The 26,098-nt window shown below is 41.7% G+C and overlaps 1 protein-coding gene across 7 annotated transcripts in view; it reads right to left on the bottom strand.

The window, feature by feature from the left end:
- The window catches only part of ptpn21 (protein tyrosine phosphatase non-receptor type 21), a 76,733-nt gene extending 59,118 nt beyond the window's left edge, over positions 1-17,615 (bottom strand). Inside the window, exons 1-6 of one of the 7 annotated variants that reach the window (XM_023793862.2) lie at positions 17,557-17,615; positions 16,197-16,405; positions 6,602-6,771; positions 4,375-4,472; positions 2,373-2,440; positions 2,185-2,255 (exon numbers count right to left, since the gene is read on the bottom strand). In XM_023793862.2, the coding sequence (XP_023649630.2) occupies positions 2,185-2,255; positions 2,373-2,440; positions 4,375-4,472; positions 6,602-6,771; positions 16,197-16,376 (587 nt within the window). In that variant the 5' untranslated portion in view covers positions 16,377-16,405; positions 17,557-17,615. The other 6 variants (XM_023793864.2, XM_023793861.2, XM_023793860.2 and 3 more) reach the window with 6 other exon arrangements.
- Between the last annotated feature and the right edge of the window lie 8,483 nt (positions 17,616-26,098).

The following is a 26,098-nucleotide window of genomic DNA, read 5'->3' as shown; positions in this document are numbered from 1 at the left end:
ATTTTCTACATTGGAATGTCTAGGCAGTTTGTCTCATTGCACATTATCTAAGGATGTTTTCACATAAAGCTCATTTTAATAGAACCAAATCCATTTTAAGTGGACCAGAAAGTGGTCCAAGAGAAAGAGAACTCAATTCTCTTTGAATTCATATTGCCCATCACCTTGCAAAAGCACTTATGCAACACAAAACACATCCTCATAGACTAAACAATCATAGAGGAGACAACGTGTGCTCTAGCAAAGTAAAATAACATATGGCTTATTTTTGATGCCATTGACAACCCTTGAGTCATTCTCACTGAAATGTAGATATTACTGTAAAGGAGAACTTCCATCAGATGTTTATTAAACATTTAATTTAATTCGGTTCTTGAATACTATTATAAATTAATATAATCTGTATAAAGAATTCATAATAATGATTGGACATTTGTGACATCAACACTGTATAGTATGCCGTTGTGGCCAAAAAGCATAGAGAAGAGCTGAGCGAGCTCAGCGTACTTTGTTTTATTTGGATTTCCTTTGTTGGCCCTAGAAAACACCCTAAATGCTTAGTTTAGCTTACTTACTGTATATACACTCTACATTGCTTTTGGTATGGGTTGATTCTTCCATGCGGTTGCATGCTTTATTTTTTTTGGTTGCATGCTTTTTCACTTAAGTGTATTCTCCCATTGTCTTATGTCTGGGGTTAACACATCGTTACGTGGCCGAATGCAATATTGCAGTGTTCAGAAAGCTGAACATGTAACAAAATGAAGCTTTTTTAAAATAAATGTTACAATCTATGATGCATGTGAATAATTCATAATTATATAACAAGACTATATAGAAATATATGAGTGGACACAAGCATATCACCTTTAGGCAGGATTTCAAGTGACATCTGCCTTGTCAACCAGCCCGGTTGGCAAATCAGTTAGGATAAACGACTGGTGGATTACGAAATAATTCTTTCAACTGAAATGAAGGTAGCAAAGGTTCAAAGGTAGCATGTTCCCACAATCCTAAGTGCATGTACTTGCCGTGCATGTACTTGTGCTCCTGCCAGAGTGAGACAGAGACACCTTCATCTTGATATTCACCGACACACACTGAATGCATCGCATGTTTTCTGGGTGGATTGTAAACCACTCGGAATTCTGGATTGTCCCATATTTTAGTACAGATACATACACTTCATACACACAGTACATACATTAGATCATCAGGTGTACCCAATGAAACTACCTGACCTGGACACTCTTCTAACTGGGAACCATTCTATGCTTAATGCAGTAGATGTATGTTTTGGAATAATGCATCACAGCCTATGCTGTAGTGGACTATGCAGTTCATTGCATTATTATTTTATTAGCAATTGATTCTAAATTTTCAAACCATGCTACTAATAATACTAACATAAAAATATATTGGTTCGGCATATTCGCTTGTTTGCAGAACTTCTGAATGAAGAGGGTAAAAAACAGAAACTGTACCATATGAATTTCTCTAATTTCTAAAATATGTTTAACAGACTCACATTACAGTATTGTCTAAAATGTTGATTTTGCATCTGAGGTAATCAGTTGCAGAGTAAAACAACTGAAATAACAAACAACTGAAGAAATAAAGGTACATCTTATTGTACTACTTGACTGTCTATTGTGGGTTACTTGCAATAAAGTTGAAAGATTTAAAAACATCTTCTCTCGTTTTGTGTTATTTGAGGGAAATTAGAGTCCATGTTTGCTTGTTGACAAAATCACTGAGGATGTAACCATCTTTTTTTGCTTGATGAATTAATTATACGTCTCACACGGCTGCGCAGTGCATGGTGTGACCAGTGCCTCTGTTGCCTGACTGCAACCAATCTTACACGTCAATAATTCATTTTTAAGACACTAGCACCTAAACATCACAACTGCCTACTTTCCTGTAGTAGACAAGTAATTGGAAGACAGACGAATGGATGGACTTAATGACTGAATTTCCACTAAGGAACACAAGCTAAAGATATGCAAATGAATTGTTAACATTTACATAAAAATCTTTTCAAATTTTAATATTCATTTAATTTTGATATATAATTATTCGGGGATGCCAAAAAAAGACTTTTATACATATATGATTAAAATTCAAAACTCAAAATATTAAATATGCATACAAGAAATATTCAGTTGAAAATCTCATGTATACCTGCACTTTGTATAAAGTAGTGCCACTTTTTGCATGGCTTCTTCCAGCACAATTTCATCCTGAATCCACCCCTTTAAAGAAAAGTATACACATTATAGTACAGAAAGGGATATTCAAAAAATGTAATAGCTAAAAACAAACATTATGATCCAACTAGTATGACCAATAACTAAACACAGCACACTTACTATAGGAAACAGGTCTAACTTCTCCAGAAATTCTTGGGAATCATAGTGATTGAAGTCACCAAAATCGGCTAGGGGAAAAAAATATATATTAAATCATGCATTTTTTTACTGCTCTGCTCACGTTCAGCTACTTACCAATACCAATAAGGGCTAAGCATATCTTAAAATATAATGTGATGTTTTAGATTTTAAAAATCAGGATAAACAATATCGCTATTACCCCCCATACATTCAAGCACACACGCACGCACGTACGCACACACACACATACACAAAACATTTTATATACTAATACTCATAGTCAGTGTTAAAACTTGTCACCCAGGGAGGGGGAGTGACTGATTGGCAGTAGATAATAATTTTTACTTTCTGCGGAAGGTTATGCTTTGGTTTTCATTGTTAACTCTTAAGTACCTGCTTGCCACAGACATTTAGTCCCATTTATTTTGTTCATTAATGATATTGCTTCATTCATTGCTGATATTACAGTTATAGGTATCGGCACATCGGCAAAAACGGATACATGAGTATGTTATCGGTCAGTCCCTGTTAATAATTACAGGAGTTTTTATTGCCTTTTCTCAGTTGTCTCATGGGTTTTTGTCTAAGTCTTATGGTCATGTTTTCCCACTGCTCTTCCTGGTGAGGGTGACGATGGCAGCATGCCAAGCAGGTCAGACTAACCTCCCTTATAAAGGCAGAAAAAACTCTGGGTGTGATGCCAGTCCTTTCACAAATTGTGGGCAATTTAATATCTTTTTAATATCACTCCTCTGGTTTTGCCTAACTCGTCTTGCACTCTCATTGGCTGTATCTCAATTGCCAGACGCGACACCTTCACTCCTACAGGATTTGGAGTTGCCGACAAAGTCTAGATATTTATCTCGCCAAATATCTGCCGGGTGTCTGCAACCCATCGGTGCCTCCATGGGGTTGCATCTTTGAACAGTTCACACGTGGCGATCGAACAACGATTTTGCTGCTGATCTGGGGACTTTGTTGGCGACCTCCAAAAACTGTCAGTAAGTGGAAAATGGGACTAAAATTGCGTAGTGTGAACTTAGCTTAAAGGATGTTCATGTTTTTAGACTGTCTGAAGAAACTACATTACCTACCATGCACAACAGGTTTAGGACCAGCAATATATATTTCTTTTTATCATGCATAATTTGTCATCCACACTACAGCATCAATGTGTAATATTGTGTTATATTGTATTGCCAATCCTTAACAGTTTTAAAAATGTACAACTCAGAACTTATTACAAAACGAATATTATAAAACACTGCATCTATTTCAAATGATGCTTTTGATGTTTGATTAGAAACATACACCCTTGTAAACTTGTATGTGTAAACTCCAGCCTACACTTAATACTGTACCATTAAGTTATAGAAGAGTGGCCTTAACACTCAAAGTGAACACCAAAGTAAAATATTTATCCGTTTTATGTGAAAGTACAGACGCTCCTCTACTTACGAACTTTCACCTTACATACTTTCAGACATACGAACGAAGAGGACTGTAAGTCCAAACTGTGGTCATTGGGCTCCCGTTTCCTGTCCACAATATAATTTTTTTTTTTCCTGCACATCAATTCTGCCTAGTATGACTTTTGGCCGCTACTCCCACCGCACAGCAGCATAACGTGTGTACTCCCAGCATCCTAGTTTTTTGTACTTAATTATACCCTTGAAATAATGTTGAATAACAACTTTTAACATTTCAAGTTATGAACGACTGTTCGGAACGTATCTCGTTCGTAAGTAGAGAAGCGTCTGTATACCACATTTACAAATAGCATAGTTGTGTTTACTTTGGAAGGGAATTCATAATTGAAAGTAAAATTCTACTGATCTAATAGCTACATAACGTATTCCCAGTTTAATCCTTGACAACATCATGAATAAAGATCTACAATGTCTTGACTTATCAACCAATAAGTTTTATTCAACCATCTGTGAAGACCAAAAGGCCATTTTAAAGATTAAAATTGACATACCTTGCACAGCTAAGCCTGCTAAATGAGTTGCCTGGTCTATCGAACAAGTTATTCGACCTTCCAAAACATCTTTCTTCAACTGAAGGTAATACTGGTATCTGTAAGAGGAGACAGTGTGTTACCAATATTAAAGGTTGCATGCACATTATTATCACTGAAGAAAGGGGCATGGTAAGTAGCACTGTGATGTCACACTGTCAGGGTTTGGTTTTCATTCCCATCCCCACATATACCATGTTGCCAAAAGTATTGGGACACCTGCCTTTACACACACATGAACTTTATTGACATCCCTTTCTTAATACATAGGCTTTAATATAGAGTTGGTCCACCCTTTGCAGCTACAATAGCTTCAGCTCTTCAGGGAAGGCTGTCCACAAGATTTAGAAGTGTGTTTAAGGGAATTTTTGACCATTCTTACAGGACTGCATTTGTGAGGTCAGGCACTGATGTTGGATGAGAAGGCTTGGCTCACAGTATCTGCTCTAATTCATCCCAAAGGTGTTCTATCGGGTTGAGGTCAGGGCTCTGTGCAGGCCAGCCAAATTCCTCCACACCAGACTCACTCATCCATGTCCTTATGGACCTTGCTTTGTGCACTAGTGCACAGTCATGTTGGAACAGGAAGGGGCCATCCCCAAACTGTTCCCACAAAGTTGGGAGCATGAAACTGTCCAAAATGTCTTTGAATGCTGCAGCATTAAGAGTTCCTTTCACTGGAACAAAGGGGCCAAGGCCAACCCCTGAAAAACGACCCCACACCATAATCCCCCTTCATGAAACTTTACATTTGGCATAATGCAGTCGGGCAAGTACCATTCTCCTAGCAACTGCCAAACCCAAAGTCATCCATCGGACTGCCAAACAGAAAAGTGTGATTAATCATCTCCACTGCTCTAGTGTCCAGTGGCGGCGTGCTTTACACCACTGCATCCGACGCTTTGCATTGCACTTGGTGATGTAAGGCTTGGATGCAACAGCTCACCCATGGAAACCCATTCCATGAAGTCCTCTACATACTGTTCTTGAGCTAATCTGAAGGCCACACAAAGTTTGGAGGTCCGTAGCTATTGACTCTGCAGACAGTTGGTAACTTCTGCACACTGTGTGCATCAGCGTGCATCATCCCCACTTCGTGGCTCAGTTGCTGTTGTTTCCAATTGCTTCCAATTTGTTATAATACCAGTAACAGTTCACCATGGAATATTTATGGCGCTTTTCCACCACACCAGGTACCGTACTTTCGGTGCATCTTTTGTGTCGGTTTTCCACTGGCGTAAAACTGGTACCGGCGTCAAATGACATAATCAGTGACCGCCCCTGACTGACATCATCACAAAGCACAGCGCAGTATTTCTTTCGCTGAATTCAAACATGTTATTATGATCCTTCACTTTCCTGTAGTCCTGCTTAAGTTTTTTGATTTTCAAGCGGCATTGTTCAGTGTTTCGCGTGTGCCCCATTTCTTCCAAGCGGCTTGCTATTACGGCAAATACTTTCTCATTTCGAGTCGTGCCATCCGAATCCTGCTGGATCTGTTCATCCGACCATATGGCGATTAAAGCCTGTGTTTCCTCGTTTGTCCATCCTTCCATTTTACTTTTTTTATATTTTTGTTTCTACTGCTTTTTATTTAGTTTCTTGCTGTTCGCTGTGTGTTTCAAAAGGTGACAGTTGTATTTTGTGTTTCAGCGGCAGGTTATTTGCATAACCAATCAACAGCAAATATGTTTGCAAGTCCCACCCCAAAGTACCGAAGTACCAAAGAAGTACCCCAGCTGGTTTGGCACTTTCGGTACTGGTACTCCACCGGCAGTCAATGTAAAAGTGAAAGTACCGAAAGTACCGTACTTTGTGCGGTGGAAAAGCACCCTTAGTAGTGAGGAAATTTCATGAATGGATTTATTGCACAGGTGGCATCCTATCATGGTACCACGCTTGAATTCACTGAGCTCCTGAGAGCAACCGACTCTTTCTCAAATATTTGTAGAAGCAGTCTGCATGCCTAAGTGCTTGATTTTATACACCTGTGGCTAGTGAAGTAACTGAACCTGAATTCAATGATTTGGAGGAGTGTCCCAATATTTTTGGCAATATAGTGCATATGTTTGCATATATAGTATTATATAATGGGGTATAGTGAGTACCAGTGTGACGTCACACTGCAAGGGTTTGGTTTTCACACCCATCCCCATCTCTGTGTTTGCATGTACAGTATTTGCCTGACCTTGTTATCTCCTGCTGTAGCTGAGAAACATCTGGCACATAAAACACAACTCCAAAGTAAGCTGTTGACTCCAGTCCATACTTTTCTAGCTGTTTTTTCAGTGGTTTTTCCAGGTCAATCCATCTTTTCTGGTTTTGCTTGTTAAAATACCAGAGACTAAAACAGGATACCTGTAAAGACATATACACATACACATGTGGTGAGGTACAACATATCAGATATTGTTTTTCATTTTCCCTATTTTTTCCTATCTTTATAAATGAGGTGACATTTAAATAGTATCTTGACAAATCATGGCAAGTAAAATCTAGCTGATAATGAATACATTCATTTTTGGAAAACGATTCTCAATATTCAATTCAATCCATTCATTACTCATAACTGCTTGTGCTATGCCGGGTCATAGCAACGGGCACAAGGCAGGGAATAACCCCACTAGTGGTAGTAGTAGTATTAGTAGCATGTTATTGATCCCGAAAGAAATTCCAAAAGTAGCAGCAGCACACACAAAAAGTGACATCACTGTACATATGCAAAAGACACAAGATGTAATACTGTACAAAAAACACAAAACGATACTAGATTGCAATGTGCAAAATAAAGTGTGCAAACATTTAAATACAATACTATTCTAGAGGGCTGGTGACTGAGTGGGGGAGAGGGGATCAGGGGGGATACTCCAGTCTGTTATCCAGGTGCACCCCGAGGTACCTGCAACTGTCCACCACTTCCACATCCTCTCCATCAATAGTGACTGAAGACAGGTGGCTTTTTGAACTCCTGAAATCAACCACCATCTCTCTGGTCTTTCCATTGTTGAGCTGCAGCTGATTTTTATTGCACCACTCAACAAAGTCCTTCATCAGCTTCCTGCATTCCCCCTCCTGATCTTCCCTAATACAACCAACTATGGCCGTGTCATCAGAAAATTTCTGCATGTGATACGTTGACATGTTGTATTTCAAGTCAGCCATATAGAGGGTGAACAGGAAGGGAGACAAGACCGTCCGTTGGAGCACCCCTGTGCTGCTCACCGCCATGTCAGAGACACAGCCATGGAATCTCACAAACTGTGGTCTGCCCGTCACGTAATCCACAATCCAGGAGACAATGGGTGTGTCCACCTGCATGAGACAAAGTTTCTCCCTTAACAACGCTGACTGTATGGTGTTGATTGCACTAGAGAAATCTAAAAACAAGATCCTCACAGGGCTGCCAGCCTTGTCCAGGTGGGAGTAGGCTCTGTCCTGCAGGTAGATCACCACATAATCCACTCCAATGTAGTCTTGATTGGCAAACTGTAGGGGGTCCAGAAGTGTGTCGACCATTGATTTGAGATGAACCAGGACAAGCTTTTCTAAGGTGTGACGTCAGAACTACTGGTTGATAGTCATTAGAGCTGCTTCTTCAGGGCTGCTTCTTCTTCGGGACAGGTACCAGGCATGATGTCTTCCACACCACTGGGACTCTCTCCTGGCTCAGGTTCAGATTGAATAAGCGTTGGAGAACTCCACAGAGCTGCTTAGTGCACAGTTTCAGCACTGCTTGTGCTATGCCGGGTCATAGCAACGGGCATAGTACAGTCGAGCACGGTTATTACGATTTTCTGGGGCCAGCAGATTTCTTTCGTTATAACCGAATTTCGTTATATCCATTTTCATGTAAGATTGCTATGTATTATGACTGATCGCTAGGCACATGTATTATGACTGTATAAAATAACACTGACCTTCTAGTTCTGTCTATGAAGCTTTGTTTCATGTAATGATCAAAATAAAACATCTTTTTTTACTATCAAGCAACGTGTACTGTATTTTGTAATTCAACAACCATTTAGTATGGACCACGAAATCGATAACATATTACATGGTGGTAGAACGCTACGCACAGAAAAAAGGTACATATACCGGTGTTCCGGGCAATTCGGTTTCCCTATGTTTCCCCTGTCTATCAGGGAATAATGTTTCTCCTAATATTTTGTCAAATATGTATGTTGGATGTCTGAAAATCACTCAGGTACATTATTACATGTGAATACAGTAGATCGTCACGCATAATATTGTCTTATATAAGCAATACTATACCGTTTTCATCAAGAAATATCTCTATCCAGCGAATTAAATACTTTAATTTATTATCTGTAAAAACAAAAAACATCGAAAAGGCATGTGATGTTTTAAAATATATGGCTTGTTTACCTAAAGAGCTTCTTAAAAAGACATGAAAACAACAGCGAAACCGTGTACAAATCAGCGCGGGACAGGGGAAACATAGGGAAACTGAATTGCCCGGAACACCTGTTCATCTATCAGTTGAAAATGAACTCCCCACAGTGATTTTCTGAAAATATTTAAATCGCTATTATTTTCCTTATCAAACACAATCAGATTTCATTACAATTGGAGCACCCATTAATAGAAAATTCAAAAAATACCCACAGATGTTACTGTAATCTTCTATTCGTAAGCGATATTTGGGCGCCATCGCATGAAGCGCAGACGGCTACTGCACAGACCATTTCTGCTACGTGATTAAGCTGACGTCGGACTTATTTTAAACTATTAAATCTGGAATGATTGAGGCAAATCGTTATAACCGAATAAAAATTAATTGAAATATTTCTTTGGGGAAGACAGTAGACATCGTTATAGCCAAATTTTCGCTATAAAAGAATCGCTATATGCGTGTTTTCTTTAAGGAATTTAACATTACTGAAGGTCGGGGAATTGGAATCAAAGCGTTACAAGCGTGTTTTCGTTATAAGCCGAATCGTAATAACCATGCTCGACTGTATTGCCTTGTACACTGATGCTGTTTGGCACTGCTGCATTCCCTCAATGGAGTCTCCTCAGTGCTTTCAACACTTGGTTGTTGTTGAAGATCAGTCCATTATTACTGGTTGATGGCAGGGGAAGATCGGGTGAGAGTGAAGAAATACTTTTTAGAGGTGTTACAGCCCGAGTCATTATGGGGCAGGGAGGATAGCTGAGGTGTCTGGAATACAGGGATGCGGACTGGAGAGGGGGAAGGGGGAGGCACAAACTGCTCAGAAGATTGGTGAGCTAGGGATCTGGATGGGTGCAGAGTTGGAAGCCCTTTCTCAAACCTGTTGAAAATCTGATTCAGCTCATTGGCCCTGCTCAGATTCCCCTCCACTGATTGTGAGTTAGGGTGTTTGTAGCCCGTGATGTTTTTTAGGCCTTTCCACACCTCATGAGCATTGTTCTCTCCCAATTTCTCCTCAAACTTTTTCATGTAGATATCTTTGGCCTTGATTGTCTCCATCAGTACTCTCTGCACCTGCTTTATTTGCTCCCTGTCGCCAGCTCTGAAGGCTCTCTTTTTTGATTTAGTAGAGCCTTTAGGTAACTGATGACCCAGGGTTTGTTGTTAGAATAACAATTTACAGTTAGGGCTAGGCAATATCATATTGATATTTTATCGTGCATGCACAATAATCACCAGGGCTTCAGGTGACAGACGAAGCATTTGGCTAGAAGCCAGCTTTTCGGTGTTATGCGGACGTTTATTTATTCCCATAATTTGGTAAGGAGATTAGTAGTATAGCTTAAATATTAATGAGATTTTTGTGATACCCAAAAGTTAGTAATCTGTGTAAACTTTATGTTTATTAAATTTGATTAGCCTCTCCTGGAGCCGACACCTTATCGTGGTGGAGGGGTTTGCGTGTTCCTATGATCCCAGGAGTTAAGCTGCCCGGGGCTTTATGCCCCTAGTAGGGTCACCCAAGGCAAACAGGTCCTGGGGGATTAACCAGATGAAGTGCGGCTCACAAGACCCCTAATGATGAACAAAATATTGGCCGGACCCGGTCACCGGGGCCCCTGGAGCCAGGCCTGGGGGTGGGGCTCTATGGCGAGCGCCTGGTAGCCAGGCCTGCACCCATGGGGCCTGGTCGGGCACAGCCCGAACAAGGCACGTGGGTCCCCCCTCCAATGGGCTCACCACCTGTAGGAGGAGCCATAGGGGACGGGTGCAGTGTGAGTTAGGCAGTGGCCGAAGGTGGGGACCTTGGTGGCCCGATCCTCGGCTACAGAAGCTAGCTCTAGGGACATGGAATGTCACCTCTCTGGTGGGGAAGGAGCCTGAGCTGGTGCGCGAGGCTGTGAGGTTCTGACTAGATGTAGCCGGGCTCACCTCAACGCATAGCTTGGGCTCTGGAACCAGTCTTCTTGAAGGGGGTTGGACCCTCTTCCACTCTGGAGTTGCTCACGGGGAGAGGCGCCGAGCTGGGTTGGGCATACTTGTTGCCCCCTGGTGGGGAGCCTGTACATTGGGGTTTGACAGTGAGACCTGGAGGGGCATGATTGGGAGGAATGGCCACCCCCGATCTGGACCCGAGTGGTGTTTTGTTGTTGGACTTCTGTGCTCGTCATGGATTGTCCATAATGAACACCATGTTCAAGCATAAGGGTGTCCATATGTGCACTTGGCTCCAGGACACCCTAGGCCGCAGTTCGATGATCGACTTTGTGGTCGTGTCATCGGACTTGCGGCCGCATGTACTGGACACTCGGGTGAGGAGAGAGGTGGAGCTGTCAACCGATCACCACCTGGTGGTGGGTTGGCTCCGCTGGTGGGGGAGGAAGCCGGTCAGACCTGGCAGACCCAAGCGTATAGTGCGGGTCTGCTGGGAACGTCTGCCAGAATCTCCTGTCAGAGGGAGTTTCAACTCCTACCTCCAGCAGAACTTCGCCCATGTCCCAGGGGAGGCGGGGGACATCGAGTTCGAATGGGCCATGTTCCACGCCTCCATTGTGGAGGCGGCTGACTGGAACTATAGCTGTAAGGTGGTCGGTGCTTGTTGCGGCGGCAATCCCTGAACCAGCTGGTGGACACCGGCGGTGAGGGATGCCGTCAAGCTGAATAAGGAGTCCTATCGGGCTTTTTTAGCCTGTGGGACTCTGGAAGCAGCTGATGAGTACCGGTGGGCCAAGCGGAACGCGGCTTCGGCGGTCGCTGAGGCAAAAACTCGGGAATGGGAGGAGTTTGGCGAGGACATGGAGAACGACTTCCGGGCGGCTTCGAGGAGATTCTGGTCCACCATCTGGCGTCTCAGGGTGGGAAAGCAGTGCAGCATCAACACTGGGGGTGGACTCGCCTATCTCTGGGGCAGAGGTTGCTGAGGTGGTTAAGAAAGCTCCTCGGTGTCCGGGCCCCGGGGTGGATGAGATCCGCCCGGAGTTCCTTAAAGCTCTGGATGCTGTGGGGCTGTCCTGGTTGACACGCATCTGCAGCATCGAGTGGACATCGGGGGCAGTGCCTCAGGATTGGCAGACTGGGGTGGTGGTCCCCCTCTTTAAGAAGGGGGACCGGAGGGTGTGTTCCAACTATAGGGGGATCACACTCCTCAGCCTCCCTGGTAAGGTCTATTCAGGGGTGCTGGAGAGGAGGGTCCATCAGATAGTCAAACCTCAGATTCAGGAGGAGCAGTGTGGTTTTCGCCCTGGCCATGGAACAGTGGACCAGCTCTATACTCTCAGCAGAGTCCTGGAGGGTGCGTGGGAGTTTGCCCAACCAGTCTACATGTGCTTTGTGGACTTGGAGAAGGCATTCGGCCGCGTCCATCAATGAATCCTGTTGGGAGTGCTCTGGGAGTATGGGGTGCTGGGCTACCTTATAAGGGCAGTTCGGTCCCTGTACAACCGGTGTCAGAGCTTGGTCCGCAATGTTGGTAGTAAGTTGGACTCATTTCCGGCGAGGCTTGGACTCTGCCAGGGCTGCCCTTTGTCACCAATTCTGTTCATAACTTTTATGGACAGAATTTCTAGGCGCAGCCAGGGCATTGAGGGTGTATGGTTTGGTGACTGGGCCGATACCTGGCAGATGAAATTTAACATAGACAAATGTAAGGTACTCCATGTAGGAAGCAGAAATATAAAGTACAGGTATTTTATGGGACCTACTGAAATAAAGGTAACTGTTTATGAGAAAGACCTTGGTGTGTATGTTGATGCTTCCATGTCTCATTCTCGCCAGTGCGGGGAAGCAATAAAAAAGGCCAATAGGATGTTGGGGTATATCTCCAGGTGTGTGGAGTTTAAATCAAGGGAGGTAATGCTAAGATTATACAATTCCTTGGTGAGACCTCACCTAGAATATTGTGTGCAGGTTTGGTCACCATATCTTAAAAAGGACATTGCGGCCTTAGAAAAGGTGCAGCGTAGGGCCACAAGAATGATTCCTGGTCTTAGAGGAATGTCATACGAGGAAAGGCTAGTTGAGCTAAATCTGTTCAGCCTCAAGCAAAGGAGACTGAGGGGGGACATGATCCAGGTCTATAAGATTCTAACAGGTTTGGATGCTGTTCAACCAAATAGTTACTTCAGCATTAGTTCAAATACAAGAACTCGTGGCCATAGGTGGAAATTAGCGGGAGAACATTTCAAACTGGATTTAAGGAAGCACTTCTTTACACAGCGTGTAGTCAGAGTATGTAGTAGTCTTCCTGATAACATAGTGCAAGCTGAATCCTTGGGTTCCTTTAAATCAGAGCTAGATAAGATTTTAACAACTCTGAGCTATTAGTTAAGTTCTCCCCAAGCGAGCTCGATGGGCCGAATGGCCTCCTCTCATTTGTATAGTTCTTATGTTTCCCTGCTGAGACTGCTGCCCCCGCGACCCGACCTCGGATAAGCGGAAGTTAATGGATGGATGGATGGAAATTTGATTAGCCGAGCACACCACAAAATACTGTTTTGGTATACTATGGTTTGGTATACCTTAATGCAATATGCACTGAAGTCGCAGTGAAGAAGAGTAGCCACAACATCTTTTATAAGAGGAGATCTTGTGGATAAACAAGGTAAAAAGACATCGGTGGTATGGTGGTACTTTTTCCAGTTTAAAGTCTGACACGTTTATTAAACATAAGGATATGCCGTATTTATACTGATACTGACTTTTGGACGTCATACGATGCCTCATTAATATTTTAGCTGTACTACTAAACTGCTTAACAAATTGTGGACGTAAACAAACGTCCATATAATATCGAAAAGCTGGTGCCCAGCTAAGTGTTTTGCCTGTCATCTGAAGCCCTGGTGATTACTGCACATGTGCGACTCAATATCAATATGATATGGCCTAGCCCTATGTACAGTTCTGGTGGGTACAATGTTATCAACACAAAAGTTGATATAATGTGTAATGCAATTCCATCTATATCCATCCCATGTGCATCAAACAGTACATCCCAGTCTGTATCTTCAAAGCATTCCCTCAGTGCCTCAGTGTTCTCTGGAGTCCATCTCCTCACAGTCCTTGTTGTCAATGCTTGCTGCTGGACAAGGGACTTATTGGTCATATGCGACTTCTGCATTGGCCGAGGTGGGAATGTAAACAGCGAGCAATATGACGTTTGGAAAACTCTTTCGGCAAATAATAGATACCTCTGGCAATCTACTCAATGTCCAGGCTGCAGATCTGCTCTTTAACTGTGATGTGTCCAGCATTAAACCACCTGTTGTTTACAAGCATGGCAAGCCCACCTCCTTTCCTCTTACCGCACTGCTGGTGGTTCCTATCTGCCCGAACAGTCTGAAATCTGTTCACAGTCACGCTGGAGTCTGGAATGAGATCGTGCAGCCACGCCGCCGTAAAACACGTGATGCTTCATTCCTGACACTCACTCTGTGTCTTTGCCAGGACCACCAGCTCATCCATTTTATTTGTCAGAGACCGTACATTTCTCATGATCACAGTAAGGAAATACGGCTTGTATTTCGATCTTTTTATCTGCCATCTCAGACCTCCTCTGCTGCCCCAGTATCGCCTCTCAGTTCCTCTAGGATTTCTGCCCTCTGGTAAAATGAGTGCAGCTTCCTCGGGGGCGCAGCTGGTCCACCATGTAAACGATGACGGTTAAAGTTTGGTCGCACAGGTACTGGTGAAGAGTAGCAGTAGTAGCAGGACCAGAGAGCAAGTAAAAATGTAGTGCAGATTCCTTGTAGAGATTGTTAGATAATTAAAGAAAGATTAAAAGATCATTTAAAAAAAAAGAACTAACCACACGAAACATGGAAACCAGAGCTACTGTAACATGCAGCCACTTTCTGCAGCACCAAACTCCCCCCCAAAAAAAACACAGATGCTACAGAATGAGACCAAGAGGGGCCACAGTTTTTCTGGGCATGATGCATTGTTTAGTAACGTAAACATTACTGCACTGTAAAAAATAAATTCAATAGAATCCTGAATCGCTTCCACGGTGAACTACCGTATGAAAACATGCTATACAAATAAAGTTTGACTTGAATTAGTTTACAAGGGATATCAGCAACAGAGAGAATAATAAAGCAGGGCGACAAACAAAAATAACACAGACAAACATCACATCAAGACAACATTTGTAACACAGTCAGAGGACATATCAGAAGAGCAATCGATGGACAATCTCATTGTCATCTATCTGAGGCAAATTTTTTGTTACATGCTCAGTCGAAATGTAGTGTGCTACTGACATATTTTTGGCAAATGTGTAAAACTTATATCAACATATTTTTTCAGACAAATGGAACCCCACAGTAACCCTTCTAATTTTCACATAGCAATTGTGAAGGACTCTTGGCTTATGCCAAAGAAACTTTTTTGAAACCTTATTATGATTTGACATTGCATTGTTAAAAAATATAGATTTTCATTATTACTTTTAACATCATGTTTCACATTTTTTTTTAAATTAATTTGCTTTTATAGTACCCTACTGCAGAAATATTACATACTACTGGATGAAATAGCTTTGATGTAGTTACTAATGTTTTTTCTGTAGCTTGTACTGTAGCTAACTACTATATTAAAACAGTAGACTGGCTCTAGCTTTAAGCTATTTTAGCTTGTAGCTTGAAAAGCTCATTTTAAAAGTAGCTTCCTCAACACTGGTCACCCATACAACGCCTCTACAAAGTTTGAAAAAGATCCATCAAATGCTTTTTGAGTTATCTTAAGCAAAGGATCTGTGGTGGTGGAATGGTCACAAAAACATGTATCCGCCATCAGGGGAAGACAATGTAATATAGCTTTATTTTAGATTTCCCTTTTCAGTGGTGGATGGAGGCAGAAATAGTACTGAACAAAAGCTCTAGTAATATCTATCCATATCCTGTAATCGCTTGTCCTTCTCTGGGATTGCGGGGTTCCAGGGCCTATCGCAGAGGCTACGGGCACAAGGCAGGTAACAACCTATCACAGGCGGCCTCCACTAATATATAAAAGCCATTCTGACAAGTCAAAAAACTACCCTTTTATGCACTCACACAAAATATTTTCTACTGTGAAGAAGCAAAACTTGAGAAATATCTCCATAAATACTGTTTCTGTTCTAATACTTGATAATCAAGATATTTTGGTCAAATTTCTCATGCCCACCTAAAAGATTAAATTTTTCTTTGGACCACAGAGAAATGCACAATTACAATTGACTACCAACTGCAGTCACAAAACCCAAACACAACAGTGTCCATCAGAAAAAGCCAAACATCACTAAATTAAATAATTATATGTATTATATTAAGAGAGACTGCATTTTGGTGAATCATTAACACAAGATCATGCTAAAAAAAAAAGCCATACATACCTCTTGCAACTCTAGCCTCTGTGCCACAGCTTCCAGGCATTCCTGCCCGGTGCTCTCTACAGAAAGTGTTAACTCCACAAATTCGCTGTTCAGCAGCTGGATGCGTGTCACAAGGCAGCTCTTGCCGGATACTGTGTACCTTCTAGTTCTCTTTAGTTTGATCCCAAATGGTAAAGGCATTGTTCACTTTTCATTGGCAAATAGTCCTGCTGATTAATAAACACGTGTTATGTTTTACTACTATTTTCTGAAACTTCGACAATTTTAAATGCCAAGATCATCTTAAATAAATGTCCCAGTAATGCAGTTACTTCAGACAATAAAATTCCGAAAGAAACAAGAAACTGACATCAAGATAACAAAGTTTAAAAAGTAAAAAAGTTTCCTATTTTGGCTCTACGGCAGCCATCAAAAGCGGCTCACATGCGTTTTTGAACATTGTTTACAAATTGCTAATTTAGCTGTCTATGAATATATCTCACTTTACCAGCTCCTTAAGAGAGCATAGTTGTCCCTAGTGTAACTGTCAACTAGCGTTATATCGGACTTGTCAATTCGCCCTACGTACTTAGCTATATGGCAATACATGTGCACCAATCACAAGCTGAATTGCGTACAACGATTCAGCATTATTTTTTTATTTACCAGTTGTTTTTCCTGATATATAGAGACCGGACGAGTTTTAAACCTCAAACTGCAGTCAATATATCTGTGAATAATGACGCATATATCCGTTAAATATAGAAACGTTTCAAAAAGCCTAACCAACTCTCCACAAGTAATTGTACATGAATGTGGCTAGCTAAGTAATAGGAACTAAAAGTTCAACAGCCACCTCCATTAACTACTAGCAGTCTGAAAGAAAATTGTCAAATAACAGCCGTAAAGTCCTACATGCTTCAATATAATCAGCGATCAACAAAGACAAGTTTTAAGTTCGGAATACAGTAACATTTGACGATGCAAAGGAGTTTACAAATAATCGTCGGGTTCTTCATAATACTCTCATAAGCTACATTCTCCTACAACTTAAATACGAGAAACACAATAAGAAACTTCATTGTGTCCTGAACGCGGTAATAATAGACTGCACGTACAGATATTTGTAATATATATATATATATATATATATATATATATATATAAATGCATCGTTAATTCCTACACACACTGCTGGTACGTGCCTTACTTCCTGTCGTCAAGCAGTAAAAGTATACATCCGCGGATTTATTTTTTAAACCTTTTCCAACACGTTTTGGAAAGAACCTATTTTATACAATATAGCATAATCTACTATGTATTTACTTCTAATTACTTAACTCGATTTACAATATTAAAGCCGTGCTTTATATTTACACACTTTCCAGTGGCACAGTATACAATAAATCGAGGACTTCTTTTCGAAAGCATGACCTCAGGCGAATGGAATGCGATGACGGGAAAGCGTCAGCAGTGAGAAGGTTGTGTAGTGTTGCACCCAAGTTTGCTCTTCATTGTATATTCAACTTTTATACTATAGTTGTGTTTCTGCAAAAAGCCAAGCTATATTTGTGTGTGTGTGCGTGTGTGTATGTATGTATATATATATATACAAAAACATGTACAGGATTGTATCTGCAAACAAGACAATCTAATCCCACTGTGCACATGTTCATGGGAGCTTTTGGGCAGGGATGATGTAAAGTGCTTTGAGACAATGTAATGTTGTGAAAACCCACTATACATAAATAAATGTTGTTGTTTGTAGATAAATCTGGAGTCTGAAACAGGATGACACCTAAAATGTTGCTTTATTTGCCATTGGCAGGAGTATACACTGGAATGCTACTTTTTGTATACCCCATCTTTTGATCGGGATGCTCAGCCACACACAACACAGGATGAACTGGAAATGCAGCAGCAGACCAGTAACATGGAACACACAGTCACACACTATATGCAATTTTGGGGATGCCTTTAAAATACACACATTTTAAAAACAATACTATAAATACATATCTTAATTGGATTGGGTCCACAATCACAGGTAGTAACTGCAGTGTACAAAACAGCATGACTAGCATTTACACAGACTATTTGGAGTTTTAAGCTTCTAAATAGGTTTATGGAGGATGTAGAATCTACTGTACAATTTAATGTTATGGTAGACGTGTTACATTATATACTGCACTGACTTTGGGCACCTACAGCTGTGCTGAGGGAAGATTTTATCTGTCAATTTATCCTCAGGATTCAAGGCCATCAGGACTTACTTGCAGTGTTTTATAGACAGGCTACTTTGTATGCAAGTTTAGAGCCACTTCAAATGTTTTACCATTCACTATATTCCATTGCAGAATAATAAAATAATTATTTTTTAAATCTAATAATAAAATAATACAAATCTAATAATAAAAATCTTTTAACCCACTAACAAATAGCCTTGTATCTGTGGTGGGGCGGGACCCAGGGTAGGCCCAAGCTGAGGCCAACATAAACCAAGTACAAGTCATATGCCGCGTTACAACGTTTCGCTGAACAACGGACCACATATATGACAGTGATCCCATTAGATGACACAGTAATGTAGGTGAAAAATTCCTATCGCCGTGTGATGTTATAGCTGTTGTAACACATTACTCACACATTTGTTGTGATGCTGTTGTAAACAAACCTACTTTGCTGCCAGTCTTACATAACATATATGACATATACAATTATGTACAGTGTATAATACTTGATAATATCATAAACGACTATGTTACTGGTTAATATATTTACTATACTGTACTCCTTCTACTTATAAAAAAAAAAAAAGTTTAATGTAGCCTAGGTGTGCAGTAGGCTGTATCATCCAGAGCAGTGTTTCTCAACCTGGTCCTCAGGGACCTCCAAACGATGTTTGTGTTCTCTCCCAGCTCCCTGCCCGACAGTCCACATATTTCTTGAGAGAGAGCAAAATGTGTACTGTCTAGGGATCCCCATCTTGAGATACACTGGTCTAGGGGGTTGTATGACGAAACACTTCCTTAGCCAGTCGTAAGTCGCTGACTATAGTTTTGGAAAACGTACCCCATATCGAGTATGCTTGCAAAACAATTTGAACACCATTTGGCCACTAGATGTCACTCTGATGCAATATTTTGATGTTTCAAAAGCAACTCTTTTTTTCGAAAGAATGTTTGCACCTATATATGTCTTTCATAACCCCTATTTCTTTTTTCTATGGAAAACTAGAAGACTGAAACCAACAAAAAACAACATTAGGGCCGAAGTTCAGTCAGGTTACTGATACTAGTAGTACTTCCAGGGTGACTTGAAGGCCACGAGTGCATCCACAGTGACTATGCAACCCCGCTCCCCCTTATGGACTGGAGGAGATATCACATTACAGAAACCTAACGAAGTTTCAACCATCCATGCCTGTCTTCATAAACTGAAATACACACTGAGCGGTCCATATAAATTAGGGATATGCATCTTTGTCACTGAGGTCGAACTGACATACATCTCGATGCATTGCCAACAATCTGAAACATTAAAGATATATATGCGAGACGATATGATTATAATACAACAACATGCAATATAAAACCTCCTTACATAAAACAAGAAATACCACTTACCAAGATTACATTAATTTTAGTGTCAGCTGCAACCCCTATTGTGATTCCTTTGGTCCTTTTTTATAGAGGGATTATTGGGACTTCATTAAATAAATAAATGACTAAAAAGTGTTTTTTTTTTAACTTAACATATTTGTGTCTCTAGTATTGTAATTCAGTAAGTATTACATATTAATAAATAGGATTCTACTGATGTAAATATAATAAAATAATAAAAACGATGTATCCCATTGTCACGTTTGGTGATGAGGGTGAGCAGGGAAGCAGGAGAGAGCAGCCAGGTAGTCAGGGAAACGGGGTTTATTTGGAGGAAGACGGACAGGCACGGACATCGACGGACACTACACCCATGTTTAACTCCAAAATGTATCCAGCACACACTTTTTTAAATTGGGGCAATCACTTAATGAACTTTCATGAAACAGTGAATCTTACCATCCCTAATATACATACTATACATATACATACGTAAATAATATACAAACCCCATTTCCAGAAAAGTTGGGACACTTTCTAAAAATAGTATAAAAACTAAAATTTGTAATTTGGTACTTCATTGAACCTTTAGGCAAAAGGACAAAGAAAAGATTTTCAGTGTTTTCACAGACAAACTTAATTCTATTTGTTAAGCATAAACAAATTTAGAAATTGATACTTGCAACACACTCCAAAAATGTTGGGACAGAGGTAAAGTAAGACCGAAAAGGCCATGCAAGTAACATTCCGGCAGGTTCCTCAAGTAGCAGGTTAACAGGTATGTGTACGAAGATTGGGTATAAAAGGAGCATCCAGCAAAGGCTCAGTCTTTGCAAGCAAAGATGGGTTGTGGCTCACCACATTGTGCTGAACTTCCTGAGAGAATTATCTGTCAATTTAAAAACAATGTTTCTCAGTGTGAGATAGCAAAAAATTTAGGTCTGTCACCGTCTACAGTTAATAATATTGTGAAAAGATTCAGGGAGTCAGCAAAAATCTCTGTGAATAAAGGCCAAAGGCAGACACCGCTGCTGAATGTGCGTGACCTTTGAGCCCTTAACAGTATTGCATTAGAAACCATTATGCTACCGTGAAGGACATAGCCACATGGGCTCAGGAATCCTTCGGGAAATCATTGTCCACGACCAGTTCAGATCAAGGGAGAGCAGGTGGAGGTGGTGCACAACTACCTCAGGCTGTGGGTGGACAATAAACTGGACTGGACATACAACACACAGCACCTGTACAAAAAGGGCCAAAGCAGGCTGTACTTCCTGAGGAGGGTGCGGTCCTTTAACATCTGCAGGAAGCTTCTGTGGATGTTTTACCAGTCTGTGGTGGCCAGTGTCCTTTTCTTCAGTGTGGTGTGTTGGGGGAGCGGCACAGTGAAAAAGGACTCATCCAGGCTGGAAAAACTGATCAGGAAGGCTGGCTCTGTTGTCGGCATGAAGCTGGATACTCTGGCCACAGTAGCAGAGGAAAGGACTCTGAACAAACTGCTGGCCATTATGGATAATGTCAAGCACCCTCTGCACACTGTCATTAAAAACCGGAGGAGTATGCTCAGTGACAGAATGCTACTCCTCAAATCCAGAACTGACAGACTTAGGAATTCCTTTGTCCCACATGCCATCAAACTGTTCAACTCCTCATTGAGGTGCAGGAGGGGGAGCAGGAGGGGGGACAGAAGGACATTTAATTGACTGTACAATAGACCAATTAACCCATGCAATAATTATTTATTAGTACCATCACCCCACCGATATTTATTACTTCTCCCTATACTTTTCTATCTATCTGTCAGATGAGCTCGGGCCCAGAGAACTCACCGGTGTTTCTGCACAAAATTCATGTATGGCTTCCTCTTTGGATAATACAGTTTCAGGGAGTATTTGTTCATGCAGCAGCGTAATGTGTTAAGCGACAAGATTAGATAGATAGATAGATAGATAGATAGATAGAGAGATAGATAGATAGATAGATAGATAGATAGATAGACTTTATTGTCATGCCTCTTCTGTACAACATTCGTCCAAGATAACTTAATAAATACGTAAATCCTCATGCATTCATTCTGGCCCCTCCTCCTTTGCCCCCACACCCCTTTCTTCGATAACACCAGAAATTATATCATTTCATTTCAGCATTCAATAACATAATTGCCTTCGGATAAAAACTGTTTTTTAACCGGTTTGTCCTTGATTTTATTGCTCTAAGTCTCCTGCCCGAGGGCAGCAGCTGAAACAGACAGTGTCCTAGATGTGTTGGGTCTTTAAGGATTTTTTTTTGCCTTTTCAGAGCAGCGGGATACATAAAGTTCTTCTACAGTGGGGAGAGTACAACCAGTATTTTTCTGAGCTGCAGTGATGACTCTCTGGAGCGCCTTCTTCTCTGCAACTGTGCAGCTGTTATACCACACACACATGCAGTAAGTTAGTACGCTTTCAATGGAGCAGCGAGAGAAGGTTACCAGCAGCTTCTGGGAAAGGTGGCTCTTCCTAAGAAGTCTCAGGAAGTAGAGTCTCTGCTGTGCCTTCTTTATCAGCTCCATAGTGTTGGCACTCCAGGTCAGGTCTTCCTCTATCTGGATGCCCAGAAACTGGAAATTTGAGACCCTCTCCACCCGGTCTACGTTGATGTAGAGTGGTTGGGTGTCTGTTTTGTTCCTTCTGAAGTCCACGATCAGCTCCTTGGTCTTTTCGGTGTTAAGGACCAGGCTGTTGTCCTTGCACCACCTGGACAGCCGCTCCACCTCATCCCTGTAAGCCGACTCCTCCCCCCTGGAGATAAATCCAATCACCGTGGTGTCATCTGCAAACTTTATTATAGTATTGCTGGGGTGGGCGGGGGTGCAGTCATAGGTGTACAGTGTATATAGCTGGGGGCTCAGCACACAGCACTGTGGGGAGCCAGTGCATAGGCTGAGAGCTGTGGAGGTGTCTGGGCCTACTCTGACCCTCTGGGAGCGTCCTGACAGGAAGTCCAGAATCCAATAGCACATGGATGGTGAAAGACCTAGGACTGACAGTTTGAATACCAGTTTTTGGGGCAATATGGTGTTAAAAGCTGAGCTAAAATCCACAAAGAGAAGCCTCGCATAGCTCCCGCACTGCTCTAGGTGGGTCAGGGTAGCATGGAGAGCTGTAGCAATCGCATCCTCTGTGGATCTGTTGGCCCTGTATGCAAATTGGCACTTATCCATAACTGGTGGTAGGCTGGCGATTATATGACTCCGCACGAGCTACTAGAAACACTTCATAACAATCAGTGTGCCAACTGGTCTGTACAACACTCTCAACACTCGTCCAGTCACCCTGTCAGGTCCTGGGTCTTTCCTGATATTCACTGCTCTCAGTGTACGCCTAACTCCTCCAGCGTTAGTGTGTTGCCGTTGCTGGTGGGTGGATATAATGGATTTTCCTTGGAGTACACGTCGAAGCGAGCAAAGAAGTTGTTTAACTCCTCTGACAGTGAAGCTTTACCCTCTGTAGCAGATAGGTTGCTGGACTTGTAACCAGTGACATGCTGAACCCCCCGCCACACTTGCCTCGTGTTGTTACTGCTTAGTTGGTCCTCTATCCTCTTCCTGTATGCTGCCTTAGCCTCTTTAATGCCCCTTTTCAAGTTGGCTCTGGCAGCACTGTATTGTGCCCCATCCCCAGACCTGAACGCAGAGTTTCTTTCCTTCAGCAGGTTCTGGACGTTCCTTGTCATCCAGGGCTTCTGAATGGGATAGACCTGTATATACTTATCCACAGTGACAGTGTCCGTACAGAACTTAAAATGACCTAAGACTGCCGCTGTGTATTCCTCCAGGTCCTGATGTTCAAAGATATCCCATCTGTTTCTCTCGAAGCAATCCTGCAGCTGGAGAGAGGCATCTTCAGGCTTTGTAATGCTAAGAGTTCTTTTCCTAAGGGAGGAGTAAGCAGGGATTAACAGCAGAGATATATGGTCCAACAGGCCAAGGTGAGCCAGCAGCTTAGCCCTGTAGCTCTGTATGATGTTGGTATACACCTTGTCCAGTGTATTAGGTCTCCTGGTTGCACATTCTACATGCTGATGAAATTTTGGGAGCACTGCCTTTAAATCTGCATGGTTAAAATCCCCAGCTATGATGAAAACAGCCTCAGGATACATGCTTAGTTGTTTGCTGATGGTGTCATACAAATGTCCGACAGCCACGTTAGCATTAGCATCAGGTGGTATATACACAACAGTTTCAGGATGACCGAGAACTCCTGCGGGAGGTATATGGGCCTGCATTTAACAGTCACAGATTCCAGGTCCGGACAGCAGTGGCTGGCTATCAACATGGCATTGGTACACCAGCTGTTGTTCACATAAATGCATAATTCCCCTCCTTTGCTCTTACCGGAGTCCTTAGTCCTGTCCTGCCGATATGCTGTGTAGCCCGCTAGCCCAATAGCCTCATCCGGGATGAGTGAATGATGCCAGGTTTCTGTAATTAACAGAATGCAGCTGTCCCTGATGATTTTGGTTGTTACAATCTGCAGTTCCAGCTCATCCATCTTGTTTGCGAGGGACCTCGTGTTAGCGAGAAAGATGCTGGGAAGCAGTTTATTCGGCTTCCTACGTAGCCTCGCTAGCGCGCCAGCTCTGCAGCCCTGCTTTTGCTTCCTCTCCCTGTTCACCAGGATGATCAACCACGGAGCGCCTGGAGTCCTAGCTATGTCCGCCGGAATGTTATGTGAACAGAGAAACTCGGCTGTAACCGGTTTCTCGCTCCGAAAGCCTATCCTTAGGACATCTTGTTGGCTGTAGATGATATTCGCCAAGCAGAAGTACATCAAGAGCCCGCAGAACAGACACACGAACAGCCACACCGAAGAGCACCGAGCCGCTGCGTCTCTGCGTGCCGCCATGTTGAAATGAATGATGAACTGAAACACAATGGCAATATGTTCTGTGGTCAGATGAGTCCATGTTTCAGCTTGTTTATGATGTTGGATTCTACTTGCCAAAGATGAAAAAGACCATCCAGACTGTTATCAATGAAAAGTGCAAAATACAGCAACTGTGATGGTATGGGGGTGCCTCATTCCACTTGCCATGGGGGATCTGTATATATGCAAAGGCACCATTGGTGTAGAGGCTTTCATTGAAATGTTACAGAGACATATGCTCTCATCACGACAACGTCTTTTCCCAGGAACTCCATGTATATTTCAGTAGGACAATGCCAGACCTCATTCTGCACAAATGACAAAAGTGTAGCTTCGTAGACAGGTTTGACTGTTTGACTGGCCTGCCTGCAGTCCAGATCTGTCTCCTACTGAAAATGTCTGGCACATCATGAAGTGGAGAATCAGATAACGTTGACCACAAACTGCTGAGCAGCACTAGTCTTGTATACAGCAAGAATGGGGAAAAAATCCACTTGCAAAACTGCAACAATTAGTTTAGTCAGTTCCCTAACGATTGAGAAATGTAATTAAAAGAATTGGGGATGTGACCCCGTGGTAAACTTGCCTCTGTTCCAACTTTTTTGAAGAATGTCACAGGCATCAATTTCTAAATTTGTTTATGTTTAACAAAAAGAATTTGTCTGTGAAAACACTGTAAATCTTTTCCTTGTCCTTTTTGCGTGTTCAAGTGAAGTACCAAATTACAGATTTTAGTTTTTATTGCATTTTTAGAAAGTGTTCCACTTTTCTGGAAATGGGGTTTGTACAAAGAAGTATGATACCAGAAATATATACAGATAGTTCTCAACTTTACAATGATTCGTTCCAAATTATTGCTCATTTATCAAGAAGTCATAAAGTAGGAAGTATTTTCACATAGAAATGGTATAAAAATTATGATTTTGGTTCCAGCCAAAAAATTATCATACATTTTTGCCAAATAATAAGAAAAAATAAGAAAATACAAACACATTAATCATTTAATCAAAATATACACACATTTAAACAAAAACTCCTTGGAGAAAAACAAAAAGCACTTCTTTGCTAAAATGGTAACATTGACAGTCAGTTTTGGTCACCTTGATTTTCTTCATGTGAGCTAGTGGACATCGCTCACAATCTACATAAAACTGAACCTGGGATTTGGGTCATGAAACGAAGTGGTACAAATCATGCATTATCGTAAAATGTGTCGAATGGGATGTCATTAAACAAAAAATTATGAAAAATTAAATTTTTATATTTGTCGCAAAAGTATTGAGACACCCCTCCAATTCATTTGAATTCAAATGTTCCAATACTTTCCATAGCCACAGGTGTATAAAATCAAGCAATTAGGCATGCAGACTGCTTCTATAAACATTTGTGAAAGAATAGGTCGCTCTCACGAGCT

Source organism: Paramormyrops kingsleyae, chromosome 14, assembly GCF_048594095.1.
Source record: "Paramormyrops kingsleyae isolate MSU_618 chromosome 14, PKINGS_0.4, whole genome shotgun sequence".
Taxonomy (NCBI): Eukaryota; Metazoa; Chordata; class Actinopteri; order Osteoglossiformes; family Mormyridae; genus Paramormyrops; species Paramormyrops kingsleyae.
Note: the sequence above shows the minus strand (reverse complement) of the source record. Positions and strands in the feature narration are given on the sequence as shown.